Genomic DNA, 26,603 nt, shown 5'->3' with positions numbered 1-26,603 from the left:
AGTTTGCACATTCTCCTCGTGTCTGCGTGGGTTTCCTCCGGGTGCTCCGGTTTCCTCCCAATGTCCAAAGATGTGTGGGTTAGGTTAATTGGCCATGCTAAAATTGCCCCTTCGTGTCCTGAGATGTGCAGGTTAGAGGGATTAGCGGGTACAATATGTAGGGATATGGGGGTAGGGCCTGGGTGGGATTGTGGTCGGTGCAGACTCGATGGGCCGAATGGCCTCTTCCTGCACTGTAGGGTTTCTATGATTTCTATTTCTATGATTTATGGGGAGGTGCTGTAATCTGAGCCTGTGCGTGCCCCAGTTTTGAACATGTATCAGTAGGATTAACAGAATACAAGTTGAAAGGCATTTCTCAGCATCAGCTGCAGAAAATAACATGCAACTGACCTCTTTTTATTCTTTATTATCTTGATAGCCACAAGTTCAATTGCTTTATGGTCCATACATTTTACCACCTGTCCAAAGGATCCTTTACCTATCACTTCAAGGATTTCATATCGGTATGCAATATGGTCATGCAACACCTAAACATAAAAAGCAAGAGCACTTTTAGCTAATGTCTTTCACTCTCCAAGCTGCAGAATTGTTAACAAGACAAATAAATAGGCAGATGCAAAAGAAAAAGCACTGAAAGCTGGGACCTGCATTTTTTGTTCCATTTAAGGAAATAACATTTAAACAGCCAATTCAATTGTTATTCTGTATGAAAAAATGGAGCTTCATCTACAGTTAGTGTCTTTTAGCCATTTCTCTCCTTGCCGAGTCATTGCTTTTGGCACTTAGAGAATCATGGGCTCCAAGATTGGGCTCCTGGAAGTGTGCCGAGGCGAACTTCCATCCCTTCATGGAGATAAATCCCAGGGTCACCTCATAATGTGACTGGATGGGACCAGATACAAATCCCACAGGCAATTGGTTACCTATCCACAGGAAAAGACAGAAAATGGGATTGGTGGGAGAGGGGGGCAGTATCAGGCAGCTGAGTCTAATCCCCAAGCAGGATTTCAATATCTGGATCAGTTTAAAGGAACCAGGTAACTACAGAGAGAAAAAACACAGAATTAGTGAGCTATATTTGGGTGGGATCGTGGTCGGTGCAGGCTCGATGGGCCAAATGGCCTCTTTCTGCACTTTGGGGTTTCTATGATTCTATGATATTTAATGGAGGGAATGGGGGTCTTGCTGCTGGCTGGAGAGCTGGTGAGAGCATGCTTCTCCTCTTTTTGGGAAGGCCTGCCATATTAAGTGTCATGCAAATACTTAGGTGAGGCAGCAATGGCTAGGAAGTCCTGCCTGTCAAAATCAGATTGAGCTCTACAGTTCTTTCACATCCAGTCATGAATGATGGTAGACAATTAAACAACTAACAGGAGGAGGAGGCTCAAAAATATCCCATCCTCAATGATCCACAGCTGTCAGCCAGAGACCAGCAACCCTTCATTACTCAAGAGTGCTACCATGAAGGCAGTGGCTGCTAATTTGTACTGCACCTAGCTGAGGCCTTGGATCATTGTGGACCCAGGCACAGGTCAGCAGTGATGGTGAGACTGGGGTCATGAGGTGGGGGTCACAGGGAAGTGGGGTCAGCAGTAAGGACAGGGATTGGCTCTCAGTGGGCCTCCCTAATGACGCGTTCCTCAATCAGGCACTAAGAGCCCATAAGCAAACATTCCAGGGTTTGAATTTTGGGCTTCCTCTCACACGTCTTAAAAACATGTTTGCCCTTTGAAGCTCGCCTCCAATATCCAAGACCCTTATAACTCCTTTAATTTTTTTCTACATTTTGAACACACGCAGAGTTACTTAGGGTAAAGGTCAGAAATATTAGCACACAGTCCTAGAGAAGGGCAGACTGTTGGTTACCATTGACTGGAAACTTAACTGTAGCCATCAGAATACTGTAGCCACAAGATTAGGTTAAATGCTGGGAATTCTGTAGCGTGTAGACCACCTCGGGACTCCCCAGACCTGTGCACTATCTCCAAGGCTCAAGTTGGAATGTAATGGAATACTTCTCAATTGCCTGGATGAATGCAACTCTAACAATGCTCAAGATGCTCAACCAGGAGAAAACAGCCCGGCTTGATCAGCATTCCAACCAACACCTTAAACATTCACTCCCTCCATCACCGATGCACAGTGGCAGCAGTTTGTACCACCTACCTGTGCACTGCAGCAACTTGCCAAGACCCCTACGACAGCACCTTCCAAACCCATGACCTCTACCACATAGAAGGACAAGAACAGCAAACACATGGTAACGCCACCACCTGCAAGTTTCCCTCATGGCCTGACACAATTCTGAGTTGGAAATATGTTGCAGTGCCTTCACTGCCCAGGATTTTCCTGTCCCTCTCACAACGACAATCGTTGCGAGTGGAAGAGATATTTTGACGCACCAGCCAAAGGTGGGAATTTTCAGTCCTGTGGTGGGCCGGACTGGAAAATCCTGGCTACTGCTACTGGGTGAAAACCCTTGAACTCCCTTCCAAATGTCACTGTGAGTGTGCCTATATCATATGGACTGCAGTGGTTCAAGAAGACAGCTCACCATCTTCTCAAAGATAATTAGGGATGGGCAACAAAGCTGGCCTGGTCAGCAATGCTCACATCCCTGAAATGAATGTAAAAAAACTTAAGAGATGCAAGCCCCAATCATCCAGCCATTAACTGACCGGGAGGAAAAGTCAACAGAAATACTGGGGCCAATAATTGCTTCCCAAACTTTGAGAGATGGAGAAGTTGAAAGTCCTGGTCTACAGTTGGTTTGTGATGGACAATAATATATATTTAAACTCTGATCCTTGAAACAGACCAAGGCAGGGAGAAAAATGTTTGCCTGAAGCTGCAAAGTTAGATGAGGATATCATTCAGTGACAGAAGAGCTCTAATGAGCTTTGCATTACTTTTCATATCCTCAAAATTAGCAAGCAAATATAGAGCACAAGCAGCTGAAGACTGGATACCAGCCCAGCTAAATCTGGCACTAGTTGCAGACACTCACCAAATCATCACTTTCATTTTCACATGCTCACCATCCCAGACAGAATCATTGGAGATTTCCAAAATAGTACAGATGTGGAAAATGTCACTGGATGACAGAGTAAAAGGGGAAAACAAACCAGGAGATCAGAATCACACCCAAATTCCTGACCCACTGTAATCTCATTCCCACTCGGCAGTCATCCACGTTCATGTAGAGAAGCTGGGAATTCTTCTTCCTGGAAGTCTGCTTGTAGACATGATTATTAGTTGATGGCCCCCTTCACAATGCAGAAACATGTCCCTTTTTAGCATCAGTTCGCGACACGCATTTTCTAGCATCATATCAGTTTCTGCCCTACATGTGAACGTAGCCAATTCCTCTTTCTTTGGGAGTTTACCAAAAATTGTACAAATAGGTTGATCCCAGGAAATCTTCCAGGATCAGCAGTTTGTAGTTCTGCAAACAGAATGGTAAAATAAAATCCAGATCAATGTGTCCAGTGAGTGTCCCTGTTTATTTCTGCAGCACGTGAAGGATGCTACATCCAAACAGAACCTGCACTGTCAGTCCAAAAGAGAAAACGCTGGAAAATCCCAGCAGGTCTGGCAGCATCTGTAAGGAGAGAAAAAGCTTTGATAAAGGGTCATCTGGACTCGAAACGTCAGCTCTTTTCTTCCTTACAGATGCTGCCAGACCTGTTGAGATTTTCCAGCGTTTTCTCTTTTGGTTTCAGATTCCAGCATCCACAGTAATTTGCTTTTATCCATTGCACTGCCAGTCATTTGTCTTTTTACAACACTTTTAAAAAACTAACGTTTTTGGAAGTTACACAAATCCATATCTAAATGTATAATAATTACCTTAATGTAAGAGCCGTGTTCATCATCATAGCCATTGTTGCGCTGTTTATCAGAAGCACCCTCTTTCTTCTGACTGTTCAATCCAAGAAACCAGACTTCCTCATAACTTAGGATTTCTTTGTGTTCATAGTTTGTCAATCCACTTTTAAAATGTGTCAATGCTTCTATTTAAATGGTGCAAACAAGGCTCCAGTAAGTTTTACAAGTATCTTTCCTCCACTGAATTTTATATGAGCATTTCTCATTGTTGTTCAGAATGTTTAACAGCAAAACTATCTGACTTCATCCTTACCCCATTCACGGTCATTGTAAAAAATAGTGAGGTTAAAAAATACAACTTTAGACAATTGTAGAATGAATTCAAGCACAATGCAAAAAAAATGCTTCAGGTTAAATGCATTCATACCTGTTACAAATTGCCGAATAATATTTAATTGTGCAATGAAACCAGAGTAAATATCTTTAGAAATTGTCAACAGACAAGCCACTATCTTACTGTAACCTGGTACAGAAAAATGAATGGCCTCATAATTTCTGAATGCAAAATTAAATGCTATATTAATAAAGTATGGACCTTTTTTTAAAAGTTAAGATTTACAGAAGAATTCTCTTTTAAATAGCAAAGTTATCTTCTAACTATATATAAATATCTAAAACTTAATATAGAAATGTAATAGTAATTTTGAACCAGAAAGAAGGTGGTACATATCTACATGGTGAACAGATATGTGGATGTTGTCCATATGGACTTACAGAAGGTTTTTGATGAGGGTCCATAAAAGAAATTAGCAGAATAGTCCGGGGTAAATTTTCCAGTCCCGCTTGCTGTTGGAATTGTCATGGGCGGGATGGAAAATTTGATGGAGCATTTAAAGGTCCGTTGATCTTGGGTAGGAATTTATGTTGTAAAGGCTGGTGCGATTGGAAAATTGTGCCCGTAGAACCTGTAGTTGGGGGTAGCTTTGAGACTTAGGTTGGTAATTATTTGGGCGGCAGGAGGTAGGGATAAAAGGAATGTATTCTGATTGGTGTTCCCCTGTGATCGGCACTTGAGTCTCAGTTTTTCGCCATATATTAAATGTCTTGGATAAAAGAATGGAGTTATATATCCATATTTGCAGGTGACCCTAAATTAGGTGGAACGGGAAATTATGTCGATGGGAACAGGACATTACAAATGGACATAGATAGATTAAGCAAGTGGGCAAAATTGGGACAGATGAAGTTTAAAGTGTAGAATTGACTGCATCAATGAAGGCAACTATTTTAAAATGGCAAGAGACTAGAGCCTGTGGAGAAACAATGGGATTTGAAAGCCCAAGTATACAAATCACCAGAAGCTCGTACACAGGTACAAAAAGTAACCTAATAGAGACAAACTACAAAGGGTTGTGAACGTGGCTCAGTCCATAACGCAAACCAATCTCCCATCCATTGACTCTGTCTACACTTCCCACTGCCTTGGAAAATCAGCCAGCATAATCAAGGACTACAAATACCCCAGACATACTCTTTTCCACCTTCTTCCGTCGGGAAAAAGATACAAAAGTCTGAGATCATGTACCAACCGACTCAAGAACAGCTTTTTCCCTACTGCCATCAGATTTTTGAATGGACCTACCATATATTAAGCTGATCTTTCTCTGCATCCTAGAATATAACACTATTTTCTGCACACTCTCTTTTCCTTTGCCCCTATGTACTTTATGAACGGTATGTTTTGTCTGTATAGTGTGCAAGAAACAATACTTTCCACTGTATCTCAATAATAAATCAAACCATTCTGTGATTCTATGATTCAAAGAATATTTGTCTTCTTCTCAAGGTGGCTGGAATACAAAGAGGAGGAAGTTATGCTCAGAAACCCTTAATCAATTCCCAAGTGACGAATTGTGTTCAATTCTGGTACCACATTTCAGGAAGAATATATTGACCAGAATGATATCAGGACTAAAGTGGTTTACCAAGAAAGGATGTATATACTTGGGCTACATTCCTCTGAGTTTACACGGTTGAGTGGTGATCTAATTGAAGTGGTTCAGAAGATAAGAGGATTTATCTAGAAAAGATATTTCCTCTGGCGGGGGCATAATCTTAAAATTAAAGCTCGGAGCGAAACCAGGCAGCACCTTTTTACACAAAAGGCAGTGAAAAATTGCAATTCTCTCCCCCAAATGGCTGAGGCTGCCAGTCAATTGAAATGTTCAAGACTAATATCGACAGATTTATATTAGATAAGCATATCAAAGGATATGGATCATTCGTAACTAAATGGACTTGAGGTAAAAATCTAATTGAAAGGCAGCAGAACAGGCTTGAGGGGCTAAGTAGCCTACTCATGTTGCAGTGCTCCAGTGAAAATAGACACTAAACTGACCCACTCATCATTGACCAATAAATAGTAAGTTTTATGTCCAGTTTGGAACAAAATACATTTCTGTGCTGGATCAGGTGGACAATCAATGCCAAGACACAACTGTGAAACATATAAAATTTATTTGTGCAGTTTGACTTTGTGGCTGCACCTTTCCGCACTGTCAATATACAATTTTAATCTCGGGCAGATAATGATGGGTGGGCAGCAGGCAGATTACACTTGGCCACTGCTTATTATTGGTATGAACCCAGACCTAAATTAACAGTGAATTAATGATTTTTCAACAACTTGGATTAATGGCTGTTCTAATTCAGTTTGCCTCTATGAAACTTGTCACAAAATTATAGTTACGTTCGGCTGTAAAACAGGGCAATCACTTAATAAACACAAGAGACTCTCTTCATCTCACTCCACTCCTCTTGCAACAAACAGAACGGATATTGTGATACTGCTGGTAAATATTATACCTTCAGGTGTCATTGGCAGCCTGAAACCTTCAAACATTCTCCCCTTGTCAGATTTCTTTGCAGGGACTTTGCAGTTTTCTTCTGGCTGATTCTCCTTTGAACCACATTGAAATATCTGCTGTGAATTAATGCCACCAGAGTGCAAATCCTGGTAATAAGAAAAAAAAAGTTATTTTATTACTTGGTGTTAATATTCTTGTTGATTTCAATATTGTTAATGTTGAACACTAAAGTGTATCCATTACCCTGTTTCTACAATGTAGGTAGTAAATTAAAGGATTACTGATTTTGAGAGCAATCATTCATTTCTATCATAGATCTGGCAGGCAGTGGGCATGGCTGCTCTGCAGGAGGTGGGAGGTCCGATCAATCAATGTCAGGCCTCATTTAATAGATAAACTGCTCCCACTGCTAATCACATCGCTTCTCTGCAATTTGCTAATTGGGAATCTGACAGGGTGGCCTTTGCTGCAACCCCTGAAAGGGGAGGTGCACTTTTCAAACAGGATCATTGCACAGAAAGATATTGAAGGAGCAGACAGCATGCTGTCTTTTAGGGTTTATCTGATTCTCTGGTACAACAGTAGAGGTACTTATGCAGCAAGCAGGCAATAGAAAGGAGTCATAACGGAGAGACCTAGCTTTGCTGCAAGAAAAAAACGTAATGATCCAGTGGGACACTTGAATGTTATTTGAATTTGATGCCATTCATTCCCTCAAACCTACCACTGCCCTCACAACTATATCTTCCTCTTGCTGCTGCTGCCTTTCACCATGCACACTGTGCCATCTTCAGAACCTTTGAGCAGGGCACACGCTAACCCTCTTTCATTCCTCTTCCAGGAGGAACTGGCACAAGATTTCAAGAGCATGATGGAGTCCTGTTGCACTGCAAATTCTGGCACCAATGCAGGAGGCAGCCTCAGATATCATTGGCAGAGAAACAGCATATACAACATTACAGATTGCCAAGCTGAGGCCAGGCACTATGGGGGTATTTCCATATCCTTCCTTCTCTTTAGTTTATAGGGCTCACATGGAGTAATTCAATAACCACGAGGCAGGCATTAGGGGTTTATGCCAGAGTATTAATTGGTGTCTAACCACTTGTGTAAGCCACTAAAGTAATAACCCTTCTTGAAATCTTTGTGAGCAGAGAATATTCCTTACAGGTGGACCTTGCATGTTAGTGTTGGGTGGATGCAGTTTACTGGAAAGTATGAGATGTTTGGGAGATGTTGGAATACAGTCATGCCGAGTATTTTTTGTTGAAATGTTCACCAATGAGTTGCTGTCAAAGATCTTCGGCTGTAAGTGTTGGAGTCCTTCTACTTCCTCATCATTTTCAACACCATCAGTGTCTTTTCCCTCATTGCGCTAAGTGCCCTCAATCAATAGTGGACCTATACATTGCCTTCATTGCATAGAAGATTAATGCAGCATATCATCACTCACTACCCCAAACAATCTCAGGATTTGAGGGATAAAACCCTCATATCGCTTTCATAACCTCACCACCCCCCTTTCAATGCCTTTTCCCGTTTGGGAACTGGTGACATAGAGAATTAATGGGAAACATTTTAGAATGTTGGCAGCTAGACACCTTGAAAAAGAGCTTACTATGTGCTACATTATATACATGCATGAGGGAATAAATGAATGATTGAATAGGGAGATTGAAAAGGGAATAAGCAGTGGATGATACTGTTCACGAGTTTGAGTGGAGGGCTTGGACCTTCTAAAAGTCCCAGTCTTGGCTTAATGCAAAGGTACCTGGAGTGCTCTCAAGTTATAAATGGCCAGTAATCTCAACTGTGCTCCTGTCATCTATGTCCACACTGCTGCCTTTGACCTGTATGACCTTTTGCCAGTGGATAGATGAGGGACATATGATGGAATGAGCAAGGTGAGGTGTTCAAAAGCTTAACTCACCAAGTCATAACTATATAGCATTCAGCTAAATTGTGGTGGCAGTGAGGTTCATATCTTGCATGTTGCAAAGGAAAAGCACAGTGCATTAGTGCAACAGTGATGGAGTGCCCTCCAAAAATATAGGGATGTCAGTGTGCTTGAGAAGTGGACAAACAGCTGCCAGAAGGGCATCACAGTGGCACAGTGGTTAGCACTGCTACCTCACAGTGCTAGGGACCCGGGTTCGATTTCCGGCTTGGGTCACTGTCTGTGCGGAGTCTGCATGTTCTCCCCGTGTCTATGTGGGTTTCCTCCGGGCGGGCGCTCTGGTTTCCTCCCACAGTCTGAAAGATGTGCTGGTTAGGTGCATTGGTCATGCTAAATTCTCCCTCAGTGTACCTGAACAAGCACCGGAGTGTGGCAACTAGGGGATTTTCACAGTAACTTCATTGCAGTGTTAATGTAAGCCTACTTGTGACACTAATAAATAAACTTTAAACTTTAGAATGTTATATATATTTTCTTCTGTGATGCAGCATCAGGCTTAGAGCTAAGGTAAAATTGTAAAAGCCACAAAATACGAGAACACTTACCTTGGCAATCCTTCAGAGATCAATATATATCTGTGCTCTCCATCTCACAATTGGGGCACACATTGAATGCATTCACTCTTCCTGGAATCTCTGTCCTGGCTGTTGTGCAATTTTCTTAATTGGGAGGATGATCTTATTCTGCAAATAGGAATGCCTTAACTTTGGAGCCCTTCCCCAAAGTTGCAACCTTAAAAGGTGCAGTTCAGTTCTTCATTCCATTGGTGGAGCCAATTCTTCATTATCATACCAAGACAGCTTTAAGGGCAAGGTCAAGTGCTCTTTAAGAGCTGGTGGTATCAGACATCCCTCCCTTTGACCCCAGCAAATTCCAAGTAGATTATAGGCATATACAAGCACCAGTAAATTACATTAACTATATCATGAAGCCAATTAGTTAAAGGCCAGCTGACAGTACATCAGATTCACATACCATAAGAATAGCATCCCATTGGTAATGCGATGGAACCATATAGTCAACCCATTGAGTAATTTTCACAATATTTAAACATAAAATGGCAGCTTGAACAATTACATCCTCACCTTGTAATTTCAATAATAATATTTACCGGAAAAACTGACACTTTATTCTTTAATTATATTTAAACCAAAGTTTATTATTAGGCTATTGGTTTTAAAAATCACAATTCTTTCACATAACACTTCATAATTTGAATAGGTTGTTTGTTACCTGGTACAGTGTATGCCCATTTGAAAAGGTTTTGTTGGGTATTTGAGGGAGGATATTGTCATGTTGGTGTAGTCTCACACTGTTGACTAAAGAGTGCTTGGCAGGGGGTTCCAACTGGGGGAGGGGCCCAACAATGGAGCTATATCTCTAATAAAAAAGATATATGAAACCTATGAGTCATCATACAGTCAGTCCATTTAATCAACCCTCTTCTCAGAGTCACAGAATATATTACAAACTATTGTACAAACCAGCAATGTGAAGAATTCTGAGCTGGCAACTGTTATGACTTGAAACTTTGTGGGGGATTTCAGGATGAAACAATTACTCACATCAATTGACTAAAAGCAGAGAATACCTAAAGGGTCTATCTGGTTTATTCTATATTGCAATTGTTATAAAACCAATGTTTTATATCAAAGAAGTGGGCTGAAACCATCGGATAAGTAAAGAGACTGAACAACAGCATTTTAAATGACTCAAACAGCAGTTTCTAAGATGGTCAAACATTGGCAGAGCTAAACCCAACAAATTCCAATGGTATTAGAATGGAGTGAGGCTGTCTAGAGATGGCCCACCTGAGACATTTAACTGTACAATGACCTATCTCCTGAGACATTCAGAAGACATCCAGACATCACCTGTGGACAAGCCATTAGACAATGGACCTTGGCTGAGAAGAGAACTCCTCCAGCCATAATCAGATCATTTTGAAATAATGGACCTGGAATCAGCTTGCTATGACCATGTTTGGGTAACTGGTCAGACTGTGAGAAGAGACCATGTGACAAGCAAACTAACCCTTTTTGTGTTTGAAGAAACTGCTTTTCTCCAGGCCGGTCTGAAGGAGTCTGTGGGACAGCATGAGACCAGAAGGACCCTGAGTGGAGGGACTCACTATCTCTTCAGCCATTCTGCCAGCTTGTGTCTTGTCTGTTTTTTGACCAGCCGCACACTACATGGGCAGTCTCCTAAACATCAACCCAGGGCTACTGACTCCAGAAGAAAAGGTAGCAATCATCTGTCACCATCTTTAAATCATCTCAACTCAGAATCCAGAAAGACCATCGAGCCCAGTCTGAAACTATCCAGGCCATTAATCTTCAGGATCTGTATACATGTGAATTTTCTGGACCCTTAACCAATTTAATCTACCATCCCACTTTGAAATTTACTTATGTGCGTGATTGTAGATTCCTGAATGCATGTCTGAATGAGAGTTGGAGCATTTTATTACTTTTATTTAGATTGGGTGTTCAGTATAATAAAAACTCTTTTCTTTTCTTTTTAAAAGCTTACAAGAAAACCTGTCAGTGTCTCTTTTACAGTCCAGCATTTAAAGAGTTGAACACTCACTGAGCTGCCAAGCAAATTCTTAAAAAAAAACCTGTTGCGGTCAAATGGATGGAAAGAGAGGGGAGCCATCCTACCACTTCTCACTTAGCCGTAGCACAATCCATTATCTAGTTCGTTAATCATATAAGTTGCCTCTGTCATCCAATGCCACAGGCTTCAATGAAACAAATATACTGAAAAGCTCCGACTCAAAATGTTGGCTCTATTCTCTCCCCACAAATGCTGTCAAACCTGCTGAGATTTTTCAGCATTTTCTGTTTTTGATACTGAAAAGTGATATGGACATTTCCTGGTATAAACATTCCAATTTTGAGGAATATTTTGATGAGTGCATCATGGGGCAAGCTACCAGGGTGCACTCTTGCAGTTAACAAAGGACCCCAAAGACTTTTAAATTCATTCATGGGATGTGGACATCACTGTCTGGGCCAGCATTTATTGCCCATCTCTAATTGCCCTTGAACTGAGTGGCTTGCCAGACCACTTCAGAGGGCATTTAAGAGGGACCAGGTAAGGATGGCAGATTTCCTTCCCAAGAGGACATTAGTGAACCAGATCAGACAAATATCATTTCATGGTCATTAGATTTTCAATTCAAGATTTTTTATTGAATTCAAATTTAACATGCCACACTGGGATTTGAACCTGGGCCTCCAGTGCATTACCTTGGGTTTCTAGGTCACTAGCCCAGTGACAATACCACTGCACTAACGCCTCCCCACATCACCTTGGTATGCTAGACAAAGGATCCAAGCTTTCACAAGCTCACACAATGCCAGAACTAGCTTCCCAGATTTTCCAACTGTGGGCATCTGTAGTGAGGCTGGTATTCTGGCCTCCATGAAGATCATTTAAATATGCCTTCTTCCTGCCAGGTATTTACACCAAAATCATGCTGGGGAAATTATGGCCAGCTGCAGTGGGAGCAGACAGACAGTCACCAAGCTACTTTGAGAAAGTCTCTTCTGAGGCCTGTCCATGGTAATATTTTCATGACGATAGTACATGCCCATACTTTTGTTTTTGCCTCCATCACTGATGTCTACACATGACCTCTGCGCCAAACAATCAACCCTTAGGTTTGATTTTGGGCCCCCACAGGGGCTGGACAGTTGCTAAAAATAGCACCTTTGGCCTGCATGTCATTCTCCGATTCTATCCAACCCCAGGCCATTATGGCAGAGACAGGATGATTGGCCAGCAGGACTGCCTGCTGTGGGAAGCCAAACATTATTTTTATAACATTGTTCACAAAGTATTTGTACTAAAATTTTTTCACAGGATAAACCATGCTGAGGTTTCAGAGTTTACTTGTGCTGGGACATAGAATCCCTACAGTGCAGAAGGAGGCCACCATTTGGCCCATCAAGTCTGTACCGACCACAATCCCATCCAGGCCCTACTCCCGTAACCCCACACCTTTACCCTGCTAATCCCCCAGACACTAGGGTCAATTTAGCATGGCCAATCAACCTAACCTGCACATCTTTGGACTGTGGGAGGAAACCAGAGCACCTGGAGGAAACCCACGCAGACACACGGAGAACGTGCAAACTCCGCACAAACAGTGACCTAAGCCGGGAATTGAACACAGGTCCCGGGTGCTGTGAGGCAGCAATCCATTTTGCCTGTATACTGGTCCCCAGGGTAGTGACTTCTTGCCAGTAGTGTGATTTTGTAAAATTATTTCTAGAAAATCAACAATAAGCTGCTTTATGCAGAGCTATAAATCCTGGACAAACATGATTACATTCTATGGTTTTGTATCCTGATTTAGTATTGTAGTGAGATTAGAACAAGCTTCTGTTTCCACATGCTTGAATAACAGGATTCATTTTGGCTCCACAATGGTAATTGTAATAGTGCGAGGTACCAACGAGAGGCTGCTTGAATCACGAAGGTAATTTATTTAACAGACATGAAGTAAAACTATATACAAACACAGTGACTACAACATAAGTCTGCATTGCTGGACTCCCAGGCTCATACTGAAGATCCCTCACACCGCAGGACCTGTGCACTTTCTTCACATTGGCCGAGGCTTGCGCACTTCCATGCAATAAGTCTCACAAATGATTGCCCTTAAAGAGGCCACGCTACCACATTCCTCCTCTCACAAGTCCCTCAATACTATATACATAACTGGAGAAGGTGCACAGACTGTCTCTCCAGTTTCCTCTGAGGTAACAAGAGGGGCATCTTTTCAGAAACATAGAAACTAGAAGCAGGAGTAGGCCATTCCGTCCTTTGAGCCTGCTCCACCATTCATTTTGATCACGGCTGATCATCAAATTCAATACCCTGTTCTCCCCTTGCCCCCATATCCCTTGATCCCTTTAGCCCCAGGAGCCACATCTAATTTCTTCTTGAAATCACACAACGTTTTCGCTTCAACTACTTTCTGTGGTAGTGAATTCCACACATTCACCACTTTCGGTGAAGAAATTTCTCCTCACCTCAGTTCTAAAAGTTTTAAGCCTCTAAATGTATTGGCCCTTGTTTTCAATCCCTTGGTCAAAGGATCGAGTTTTCCTATTAGTGGCACTGTTTTTCACTCAATGTTGCTGCAGAGACCTCTTCCCTTTCCTTCTCTGGAGATCTTTGATGGCGTGCCCTTCCCCCTTGAATTTTGTAGCTTGCAACACAGTACAATTTACTTTCACCACTAATGTAATAGCGCAAGTTATCAACAAAGAGGCTGCTTGAGACACAAAGGTGATATATTTGACAGACACAAAGTAAAACTACATACAAACATAGTAACTATCACACGGGTCTGCACTTCTTGAATCCCGGGCTCACATTGAGGGTCCCATGCTCCCTGGTACCTGTGCACTTTCTTCCCATTGTCTGAGGTTCATGTGTTTCTATGCATAGGCCCCAGACAAACCACGTGAGCCACGAAAGATCACCCCTTAAAAGTGCCATGCTACCACAGTAGTGCAAACCACAATAGCGAGAAATGTGTTCCCAATTACAAGTGTTTCAGTTTATCCGTCACTGATTCTTTTGAGTAACTTTATAAATGATCTTTTATTACTCAATAATAAAAAACTCCGAAGTTTAGAACAAGAAACCATGACTAGGGCAAAAGGTTGTCAGCTCAAGTCCCATTCCTGAGAGTGGGGCACATAATCCTGTTTTAACACTCCCTCAAAGTGAGTCTTGTTCGTTCTCTCAAATGAATGCAAAAGATTCTACAATAATACTCAAATGAATAGCATGGAGTTCTGAGCAATATTTATCCCTCACCCAACATCAATGAAAACAGACTATTATCTAATTGTTGCTTTTTGGGATCTTGCTGAGCCAATTTCCCAACACTGCAACAGTTGCTACACTTCAAAAGTGGTTTTCAGTCCAATACTTGGGACAGCCAGGATTCCTTGTCATCTGCTCAACTTACATCTCGACATCTGGTTCCAATTTCAGGCTGTGGGCAGTGGCCGGTTTGTTCTACATTAGTCTGCTTCTTTTCCTCAGTAATATTAGTGGACTTCAAGTCTAGCAATTGGTCTATGCAGTTGATCCATCTCCAGTCACTATGTTACTTTGGACTGTCCTGCCACCTACATATCTCTCTCCACTCCCCATCCTCCTTAGTAGTGGTCGAGACTTGAGCCTATTCTTCTGTCTCCAAATCATCCACAAATGATCCCCGGTTTTGCCGCTCCTGGCCCTGTAACTACCTGACCCCTGTGGTGAACCATAGATGGTTACCACTATGGGTACTGAACCATAGATGGTTACCACTATGGGTACTGAACCATAGATGGTTAGCACTATGGGTACTTGTACATATGTTACTGTTGTCACTGTTGGGGTTAGGGTTGGGCTGTTCTACCTGTTGGTATTGTTCTGTGGTACACTCCGGTTGGCTCCGCCTACCTGTAGGAGTATAAAGGTCACTGCACTGCCTGGTGACCCTTTAGTCTGGGATTGTATTGTTATATAGTATGCTCCATTCTTGTTACTAATAAAAGCCTTTATTTCCCGGGTACGATCTAGCCTCCCGAGTGATTTAATCGCGCATCAATTTTATTAGTAACAATTTTGGTTAAAAAAAAACCATGGAGCAAATGTTAAAACCCGATCGGCTTACCTTAGATCCGCGTGCAGCTGGAGCGTCGAACACTTTCGACCATTGGTTGAAGTGTTTTCAAAACTATATCGATGCCTCAACAGCCATTCAAAACGACGCCGATAGACTGCGGGTCCTCCACGCAAGGGTAAGCGACACTGTATATTCATCAATCCGCGATGCCCAAGACTACAAAGGGGCCATCGAACTACTTAAGAAACTGTACAACAAACCGCCAAACGAGATCCATGCTCGACACCTTCTAGCCACTCGATGGCGGCAGCCCGGTGAAACGACGGGACAGTACCTGCACGAACTTCAGCAGCTAGCCAGAGCCTGCAATTGCAAGCCAGTGTCGGCGACCCAGTATACTAACGATTTGATCCGAGATGCGTTCGTTGCGGGAATCGGCTCATCCTATATTCGCCTGTGGCTGCTAGAGCAAGGTAACTTAGATCTAGCTAAGACGGTGGAATTGGCTAACACGATGGAAACGGCCTCCAGAAGTCTAGAAACTTATCCCACCGACCATGTGGGAACATCGTGGCAAGTACAGCCACCGGCTCAACTCTACCCAGCCGCTCCGAGAAACTGCGCAATCGTGCTTTCAACCTCGGACCTGACGATGGCGGCAGCTCCAGGAGGCCCGTGGTGCTATTTCTGTGGATTGGCAAAACACCCTCGGCAGCGATGTCTGGCCAGAACGGTATTTTGCTCCGCGTGTGGGAAGAAAGGGCATTATGCCAAACTGTGCAGGGCTAAACCACCCTCGAAGCCTAGCAGTGCGGCGTGTGATTCTCCAGAACCTGTCTCCTTGTCTCCGGCTTCATCGAGGTCTTCCACCACGTGCGATTCACGAGCGCCGCCATTCCTGATGACGACGAAGCAAGACACGTGCGACCTGCAGGTGCCGCCACTTTCAGTGCCACCGACCACGTGCGATCCATGGGCGCAGCCATTTTGGTCGGCACCGACCGCAGACGACCAGCAGGGGTCATCATCATCAACCATCTCAGCTGCCTGCAGTTGCACTCAAGACTCAACGGTGGCGTCAATCATCCTGGACCAGGCCAAGCCTCACAGACTCGACAAGTCCATGATGGGCATAGAGGTAAATGGACGCCTAATACATTGTCTGTTTGACAGCGGGAGCACGGAGAGTTTCATTCATCCTGACACCGTGAAACGGTGCGGTCTCCGAGTACAGACTGTCAGACAGACAATTTCTATGGCGTCGAGGTCCCGATCTGTTACCATTCTTGGGAGCTGCGTGGTCAACCTAACGGTGCGGGGCACAGTTTATGAGAACTTCAGGCTCCTCGTGTTACCGCACCTTTGTGCTCCGATACTCCTGGGACTAGACTTTATGGTCCACCTGAGGAGTGTGACCCTGCAGTATGATGGGCCACTCCCTCCACTTTCAGTGGGAGAACAGCAGCCTCCAAATTGCCCAACGCGCTCCACGTGCAGTCTCTCGACACTCAGAATCACCCCGCCATCTTTATTCGAGAATCTCGTGCCAGGCTGCAAGCCCATCGCAACTAAGAGCAGGCGTTACAGCGCTGAGGATTGGATCTTTATTCGATCTGAGGTTCAGCGGCTCCTCAGGGAAGGGATCATTCAACCTAGCACTAGCCCATGGAGAGCACAAGTCGTGGTGGTTAAAACTGGAGACAAACCCCGGATGGTCATAGACTATAGTCAGACCATTAATAGATACATGCAGCTGGACGCGTATCCTCTCCCGCGCATATCTGACATGGTCAACCAGATTGCGCAGTACCCGGTGTTCTCCACCATTGACTTGAAGTCAGCTTACCACCAGCTCCCCATTCGCCCAGAGGACCGAAAATATACAGCCTTTGAGGCAGATGGTCGTCTCTACCACTTCTTAAGGGTCCCCTTTGGCGTCACGAATGGGATCTCGGTCTTCCAGCGTGCAATGGACCGAATGGTGGACCAAAACGGGCTACGGGCTACCTTCCCGTACCTGGACAACGTCACTATCTGCGGCCATGACCAGCAGGACCACGATGCCAATCTCCTAAAGTTTTTACGCGCTGCGTCTCGCCTGAATCTGACCTATAACAGGGAGAAGTGTGTATTTAGCAAGCGCCGCTTAGCAATTCTCAGATACGTGGTGGAAAACGGGGTCCTTGGCCCTGATCCAGACCGTATGCGTCCCCTCCTTGAACTTCCCCTACCCACTAGCATCAAGGCACTGAGAAGATGCTTAGGCTTCTTTTCTTATTACGCACAGTGGGTTCCCAATTATGCGGACAAAGCCCGTCCGCTCATAAAGTCTACCTCTTTTCCCCTGGCAGCAGAGGCTCGCTTAGCCTTTGAAGGGATAAAAGCTGACATCACGAAAACCACGATGCACGCTGTTGATGAGTCCATCCCCTTTCAGGTGGAGAGTGATGCATCTGATTTCGCCCTGGCCGCCACACTTAACCAGGCGGGCAGGCCCGTCGCCTTTTTCTCTCGCACCCTCCAAGGCCCTGAAATTCGGCACTCCGTGGTGGAAAAAGAGGCTCAGGCCATTGGGGAGGCCGTCCGGCATTGGCGCCATTACTTGGCTGGAAAAAGATTCACCCTGCTCACGGACCAGCGGTCCGTGGCGTTCATGTTCAACAACACGTTATGGGGTAAGATCAAAAATGATAAATTCTTGAGGTGGAGAATCGAACTCTCCACCTACAACTATGATATCATGTACCGTCCGGGGAAGCTCAATGAGCCCTCAGACGCCCTGTCGCGTGGAACATGTGCCAGTGTGCAGGAGGATCGATTACAGGCCCTCCACAATGATCTCTGCCATCCGGGGATCACTCGGCTCTTCCATTTCGTAAAGGCCCGGAATCTACCCTACTCAGTAGAGGATGCCAGGTATGTGCTGAATGCAAGCCGCACTTCTACCGACCTGACAGGGCACACCTCATTAAGGCCACTCGCCCTTTTGAAAGACTGAGTGTGGATTTCAAGGGCCCCCTTCCTTCGACAGATCGGAATGTGTACTTCCTCAACGTGATTGACGAGTACTCCCGATTCCCTTTTGCCATTCCCTGTTCAGACATGTCGGCTGCCACGGTTATCAAAGCATTGCGGGATCTTTTCACCCTGTTTGGTTACCCCAGCTATATCCACAGTGATAGGGGCTCGTCGTTTATGAGTGACGACTTGAGGCAATACCTGCTCTCAAAAGGGATTGCCTCAAGTAGAACTACGAGTTACAACCCCAGGGGTAACGGGCAGTTGAAAGAGAAAATGCTACAGTCTGGAAGGCTGTCTTACTGGCGTTGAGGTCTAAAGGTCTTCCAGTCTCCCGTTGGCAAGAGGTACTTTCTGATGCGCTCCATTCAATCCGGTCCCTCCTGTGTACAGCAACCAACGCTACCCCACATGAGCGGATGTTTACCTTCCCTAGGAAGTCTTCCTCTGGGACCTCACTGCCGTCTTGGTTGACGTACTCAGGACCTGTCCTCCTGTGGCGGCATGTTAGGACCCGCAAGTCCGACCCTTTGGTTGAACAGGTCCATCTCCTCCACGCCAACCCTCAATATGCCTATGTGGCATATCCTGACGGGCGAGAGGACACGGTCTCTATTCGAGATCTGGCGCCTGCAGGGGAGTTGGAAACCCCTGCCGCTCCCGCACCCCTGGTTAGGGACCCCTTGACCTTTATCTCCCCCCCTGACACGGCGCGGGCAGTATCGGGACCACCACTTAATCCTCTTACTCCCGTGTACAGCTTGCCTGAGTCCAGGAGATTGTCGCCACCTCGGGGCGTGCTCGAGTCCAGGAGATTGTCGCCACCTCGTGGTCCACCTGTCCGTGAGGAACTGGAGGAGTCACTGGACACCGCCTTGGAGAGAGAGTCATCACGGTCACCAGAACCGGCGCTACCGCCAGTGTTGAGGAGGTCGCAGAGACGGTGCGGCCCTCCGATACGACTGAACTTGTGAATATATGGACAGTTCGTACTGTTTTTTTGCCCCACTGGCCTTTGTTTTTAGAGGGGTGAATGTGGTGAACCATAGATGGTTACCACTATGGGTACTGAACCATAGATGGTTAGCACTATGGGTACTTGTACATATGTTACTGTTGTCACTGTTGGGGTTAGGGTTGGGGTGTTCTACCTGTTAGTATTGTTCTGTGATACACTCCGGTTGGCTCCGCCTAACTGTAGGAGTATAAAGGTCACTGCACTGCCTGGTGACCCTTTAGTCTGGGATTGTATTGTTATATAGTATGCTCCATTCTTGTTACTAATAAAAGCCTTTATTTCCCGGGTACGATCTAGCCTCCCGAGTGATTTAATCGCGCATCAACCCCATGACCCTTAAACCAGGGATTCACAACTCAAGAGGCCTGCAGTCCCTTCGGGGTTTGCTAGAAGTTTTCAAAATCTTGCAAGAATAAAACCTTTTCAAAAATTCCATACCGAGAGCAGGATCAACAAAAAAATGAGACCTGATTATTACCAATGTCAGTGGTGTCCATTTATTACTAAGAATGAGAGATCGGAATTGTCTATATCTTTTGCTTCTTTACACACCAAAGTGATGTGGGAAATCTCACCATCCCACTTTCCTCGCCCAGGTCCTTTACTGCCATCTGGCAGCAGGTTCTTTTCCTGGTAAAGCCATGTATTGTACACTCTCCTGCAGCCATGTTTAACTCTGGTAAGCAGAGCAAAAGATTAATGCAGTTTCCGGTTCATTGTGTGGAGTAAATGAGCTGAGAACTAATCAAACATTATCAGGGCAATTTCAACTTCACCTTTCCCTCCTTACTCAGCTGATCGCTTCGTGTCCATGGCAGCTATTTACAGAGATTAGCACAGCACAGGTGGTTGATTAAACTGTCTGCCAGTGCCAGACACTTGAGGTCCTGGGTCTGACTCCCAGTGGCACCATTCTCACAAGGTGCAGTCGGCCACGAAAATTGACTTTTTATACAGGAGCTGAGATGCACATCAAATATGGTGATCCATCTGATTCTGTTTTATAGGATCCTGCAATGCCCAACTGTTTTTTCATTAACCAAGTGAGAGGGGCTATAAAAAATAGTTCTGTTGTGCAGCAGGGGTGTGTCTGTGGAATTTTATAACTCAGCTGGTAGTCTCAGAAGCAAAATGGTCTGCTCTAAACTGGACATGCGGATAACACTTGTCCACCTTTTACCCTGACCTACTTATCCATTCTGCTCCATCACTCATTCTCACAAATTGCCTGCAAGCATCCAATCTTTATGCTGGCTAAAGCAGCACTGAATTCTTAACATAAATCTACTCCTGTACATTCTTGTGTAATCGGGGATCTTGTATAAAAGTCAGCCCCTGACTTTTAGCCAAAAATTCCTTCATTTTTTATGTATCTCATGTATAAGTCGACCCTACCTTCTGAAACATAGTAGAACAATGTATTTTTTCTTTGTTTTTAGTGTGCAAGATAATGTAAACACAAGTTCCTACCGGTAATTTTAATTTGCTGATGTTATAGTCATCCTGCTAATTAGATTAACTACACTTGAATCACAACATCCTCTGGCACCATGCTGGATCCCATACTACATCTAATAAAGATACTTGAGATGAGAAATACTGTCAATTATGAATCCATTCAGAGTCGGGAGGCCAGCAAAACAACTACAGATGTTACCAACACTGTTGCCAGGTCAGAAACTGTGTTTCTGCCACACCACCCTCTAAACGAGCCAACACTATGAGAAATAACTTGATACTACCAGTAAGTTTAATTTCCTGATATTATAGTCGTATCTGCTAACTCCTTTGGATTATAGTTTCCTCACATTTTCCTCTGCTACAAGAGAATATATCAGAGAGGATGGCACTTCAATTAATGTAAATTAAAGTGTGAGATAAATATTTGTAGATTTAAAGTGGAATATGCTGATTGGGTGTGGTTTTGTCCTTTTAAAAAAGTTTATTTATTATTGTCACAAGTAGGCTTACACTACAATGAAGTTACTGTGAAAACCCCCTGATTGCTGCACTCTGGCGCCTGTTCAGGACGGGAGGGAGAATTTAGCATGGCCAATGCATCTAACCAGCATGTCTTTTGGACTGTGGGAGGAAACTGGAGCACCCGGAGGAAACCCACACCAACACGGGGAAATCGAGCAGACTCTACGCAGACAGTGACCCAAGCTGGGAATTGAACCGGGTCCTTGGCGCTGTGAGGCAGCAGTGCTAACCACTGCGCCACTGAAACGCCCACCCCTTGTCGTATCCGAGAAGAAATCTATCCTATGGCTACTGATGTTTAGACTACTGAAAAGACGGCAAAGCTCATCGGTAATTAGTAAATATTTCTCATGTTACACATAACTCCAAAATACATGGATTTCAAGTCTTCAAAGGTATTACTTATGGATACGTTTTTGGCCAAACCTTTGGCCCGAAGAGGTCAACTTTGCATAAATATATGTGGTTTTTGAAGTGATTATACTAAATAATTATATAATATAATCTCTGCACAGTTTATAAAGCCAAGGAACAAATTTTGCATCATAATCTTATAAAGTATATTTTTTAATTTATTTAGTAAGATGGCACAATGGAATTATTCATGAGGAGACCATTGAGGTGATCACGGGGCAACAAAACTTTTACTGAGAGCAATGGCACGGGAGATTTGACAGACCATTTTAAAGGTTTTGTGTTTAGTATACACCTGCCCATTGCCACATTAAATTCTTGTTGTCAGATGGGGATGAATTTTACTGTAGGGTGGGTGGTGCTGGTGGGGGCGGGCCTCATTCAAAGGAATCTGATTGGCTAGCAGCTCCCACAGTCCCAGCATGTGCCAGACTGAGTAGTGGGCACTGATGTGACTGCAAGGACTTCCCAGGATGAAAAGGAGGACATGGCCACTGAAGGGAGGCAAGTCTGAAATTTTGGATAGGGAGTGTAATGACTAATGGAAAGGAACATAGTTTATTACAGAATGCAAAGTAAAACCACTAACGTGGTGTACACACACTAGTCCCTGCCTGGGACTAGCAATTCAGCAGGCCAGGTCCTGGTCCTGGGCCTGCCTTATAAAAGGCTCAGGTGGATGACTTCCAACTGGGCAGGCCACTGCCTGTTACCAGTGGAACATACTCAATGAATTCCACAGGGAGATTAATCAGTGATTCCCCTTGGATCTCAAGGGGGTTATCGCAGGGAGGACTCAAGAAGCTTATGGGAAGATGGCAACGGGGTTTAGGAGGGTGGGGGAGGACTTTTAAGGCCTGGCTGAGAAGCACAAAGGGTGGCACTATCTTACCAGAAGGGGCCTCTGATGCGCTCAGGGCACTGTCCAAAGGAGGCACCCTGCTTCCTTCCCACCCTTTCAGCAGGTTTGGTGAAAAAGCGGCCTGTCTACAACGGGCCATCACCTGCCAGCCAGCATTTTATGCCAGAGGAGGCAGATTTAGGCCCTTAAGTTACCAATCACTGGACACTTAAGGGCCTTAATAGGCCTATGGCAGGCAGCCTTTTGGTGCCTTACCCAACCCATGTGTTAGGGGAAATCAGATTGGGGGTGGGCGGGAAGGCAATGGGCTGGGCACCCAACATGTATAACCCCCCACCAAAAACTCGCCTGATGGAATGGGGTGGTGGGGGGAGGCTGTAAAATCCAGTGCCGAAGGAGGCATTCAACACACAGCGTCAGCGACATCTCTTTCAAAGAGCAATCCATTTTGACACACTCCTGCACTTTTTTCCCACATCCCTGAACTATTTTCAATCAATTTTTTCAATTATCCACTACCCTGTTGGACGGTGAATCCAAATCCTAACCACCCACTGTGTATAAAATCTTTTCTTTGTGTTGCCTCTGGTTCTACTGACAATCATCTTAAATCTGTGTCTTCACCTCTACGCTTCTGCCATTGAAAACAATTTCTTTTCATTTACTCCATCCAAAGCCTTCATGATTTTAAACATTAAATCTTTAAATCTTCTCTGCTCTGAGGACAACAGTCTCAGTTTATCCAGTCAATCCACTTAACTTTAATCTCTCGTCCCTGGAATGATTCTAATAAATCTCACCTGCACTCTCTCCAATGCCTGTGTATCCTTCTCAAAGTGGGGTGTCCAGAATTGGACACGATACTTCAGCTGGGGCAGAAACAGAATCTTATATAGGTTTAGCATACCTTCCTGTCTTTTGTAGCCGATGCTTCTATTTATAAAGCCCAGGATTACATTTGCTTTAGAATCCCTACATTGCAGAAGGTGGCCATTTGGCCCATCGAGTCTGCACCAACTCTCTGACAGAGCATCTTACACATAACCCCAAGTATTTACCTCCTCCCCCCCACCCCCCAACCTACACATCTTAGGACACTAAGGGGCAATTTAGCATGGCCAATCCACATAACCTGCACATCTTTGGACTTACTATTTTGTTAACCTAACCTGCCACCTTCAAAGATTTGTGTGCACGCAACATCCCACATTGTTTCTCATTCCTCCTACCAAAATGCGTCAACACACACTTTTCGGCATGTGATCATCCATCCCACCAGCCAGGCTCGAAGCCCATTACTTTCTTCCTCATTGCGTATTATACGTTATCTGTTATTCCTGCACAATCACATTTTCTTAATTGGCTGAAAGTAAAATAGCAACAAAAATTGGAAATGGATCAAAAACTGGAAAACAGCTGGAGAACCCAATGATACAGCTACAAATGAAGCCCTGACCAACCATTTTACTGGTTGGTTCTTCACAAGCACCTCAATGTCTGTCATGCTTTCAATGATACTGCACAAAATGGAAGGCATGGCAGAGTGGCCTTCAATCAACAAAGACTGATTTATCACACATGCCTTATATATGACAAACTTCTATTATTGTATCTAACTAGTAGTGACTGGAAAACTGTCTTCACATGGCCCAGTTCAGCAGAGAGGCAGACACAGAACTGTGCCATCTATTTTAAAAGCAACTGCAGTTATTATCCAGATTAAGGCTGACCCAGCCAATAGCAGCAATAGTTAGTTGTGGCCATTTCCTTCCAAATGAGGATGGGACAGTGCAGTGCCACCCTCTTCACATTCAGCTTGTTCAGTACCATGTATTCAGCAGATATCAAACGGAGGTCAGTGCTGGGCTGCTTCATCCCTTGCCTGCTGACTCATTTCGGCATGTGTGCTCACCTTTCTCTTCATTTCTACCTGTTGATTCTTGACTTATTCTCCTCTAAACCTTGGCAAAGAATGTTAATGGGTTGCGATGCCATTAGCATCATTCCATTGATGATACACATGTTTCCTATTCTGTAACTTTCATTGTCTGGATCCCTTTAAATTTCACTTATACAAAATGTTCAACTCCCATTACTAATCTGCTCCCTGCGCCTATCAAAATAATAATACAAATGTGAAAATTAGGTACTTATCAGTATTTTATAATACTAATGACATGTGAACTAATTGTTAATAATTTAGAATTAATTTACACCAACTAATGAACAATTCTACTGTAGTTTATAAGGTACAATGTCCTTACCATGACAAAATAGTGAATCCACCCAAACTGACTTTTGCAATGCCATAGAAGATTTATGAAGTTATAAAAATTACATATGCATGTACTTCCCATCTATTCAATTCAATTTTTGTGTCACAGTTCAAAAAATACAAAGGAACACGCAAGGAATGTTGCACAGAGAGTGATGACAATGTGGAATTCGAGGCCACATGGAGAGATTGACATGGATACATGCAAGGGCATCCTTGATACATACATGAGGAAGAAAGGAATGGTGGAATGGGACGGGGGGAACAATATGGTGTTACAATCCCAGTTGGTGTAATAACTGGGCAGGAAGATCCCAGAAATGGACCCTGACTCAAAAGACCACAACTTTTACTTTTTTTAAGAAAACGTGGAGGAACCAGAGTTACAGGTTTTTAATAACAGAAAAAAAAATTATACATGGAAAGTTGGATTACGATACAATACTCCTTTCCTCCCCCCTTAGCTTCATAAATGCACACAAATGTTAAGGTTAATGCAGATTACAAAGTATATTTTAAGCTAAAATGGTCTCAGTAGCAAGTTAGTTCTGGTCAAATACACTCTCCACTCTGAACCCAAATGAATGTCTGTGCATTTCATCTCAAAATCCCCCTGGATGATTGTCACATGAGTTTCCAAATTCCACTCCCAAAAAAACACTTTTAAATTTTCTTTTACAACAACGCTTTACAGCAGCTATTTACATTCTGAAATCCAGTCCAGGTTTTCCAAATTACTCTTTCAAAGAAAACTTCCTCCCAACTTTGAACAAAGAACCCAGCATCCAGGTTTTACAACTCCCCCCTCAGGATTTCTTTGCACACACTGTTCACAATTGCTTTAACTATTGATTCTCAGACTCTATTGAAATGGCATCAAACTTTTGATTTACCTCTGATGTCTAATTTCCACTTTAACTCTGGTTACTGCAGCTGTCTCTTTCACTCACAACACTTTGGACCCGATTTTACCATCAAGTTGCGGCTGTTTTCAGCTGCAAAAACTTGGTAAAGATGGCCGTGAGGCAAGTAGTGCGATCCGCGCCTGCCTCCGCGCCGGCTCTCCCTTTACCAAGGCCCAAAAATGGACGCAATTGGGACTGCACCTGAAACGGGTGTGACAGCCATTTAAATGCATTGACACGCATTTAAATTGACTTAATGGGCACTTCCCCTTTTACCACTGCGTTCGTCCATCCACAATCGGCGTGAAACAGATGTGCTCCACAAAAGTCCGATTTGGGTGCTCCAGTTATTGAGAAGGTAAGTGCTGAACATCGATGGCTCTCTGCTTGAGATCAGTGGAGGGCGATAAGGGGGGGGAGGTCTGCTGTCACTCTGCCTGAGATCAGTAAGGGGGAAGGGGGGTATCCACTGCCACTCTGCCTGAGATCAGTGAGGGGGATGGGGGGTATCCACTGCCACTCTGCCCGAGATCAGTGAGGGGGATGGGGGGTCCGCTGCCACTCTGCCTGAGATCAGTGAGGGGAAGGGGGGAGGGGCCCGAGATCGGTCTGGGTGGCGGAGAGGGTGGGGGGATAAGGGGGATGTTATGGGAATAGGGCAATGTCTGTGGGGGCTAGTGGGAGGATTTATTCGGCCCGGGATCGATTTGGCAGGGGAGCTGCGTTCTATCATTTTTTTTTCTGCGCATGCTCAGTTGGAGGTGCTGATCGGAGCTGCAGAATTTTGGGCGAGTTAAACCCCGCACACAGGCTTCTACAGCACTATTTGG

The 26,603-nt window shown here is 44.2% G+C and overlaps 1 protein-coding gene across 1 annotated transcript in view; it reads right to left on the bottom strand.

Moving 5' to 3' along the window:
- Positions 1 to 26,603, bottom strand: part of dyrk4 (dual-specificity tyrosine-(Y)-phosphorylation regulated kinase 4) — an 81,995-nt gene that overhangs the window by 49,143 nt on the left and 6,249 nt on the right. Inside the window, exons 3-5 of the mRNA XM_078235524.1 lie at positions 6,697 to 6,844; positions 3,853 to 4,016; positions 394 to 530 (exon numbers count right to left, since the gene is read on the bottom strand). Coding sequence (XP_078091650.1) covers positions 394 to 530; positions 3,853 to 4,016; positions 6,697 to 6,844 — 449 coding nt within the window. The remainder of the gene's footprint in view (positions 1 to 393; positions 531 to 3,852; positions 4,017 to 6,696; positions 6,845 to 26,603) is intronic.

This window comes from Mustelus asterias, chromosome 19 (genome assembly GCF_964213995.1).
Source record: "Mustelus asterias chromosome 19, sMusAst1.hap1.1, whole genome shotgun sequence".
In the NCBI taxonomy this organism is placed as follows: domain Eukaryota; kingdom Metazoa; phylum Chordata; class Chondrichthyes; order Carcharhiniformes; family Triakidae; genus Mustelus; species Mustelus asterias.
This window is presented reverse-complemented; position numbering and strand designations above follow the sequence as displayed.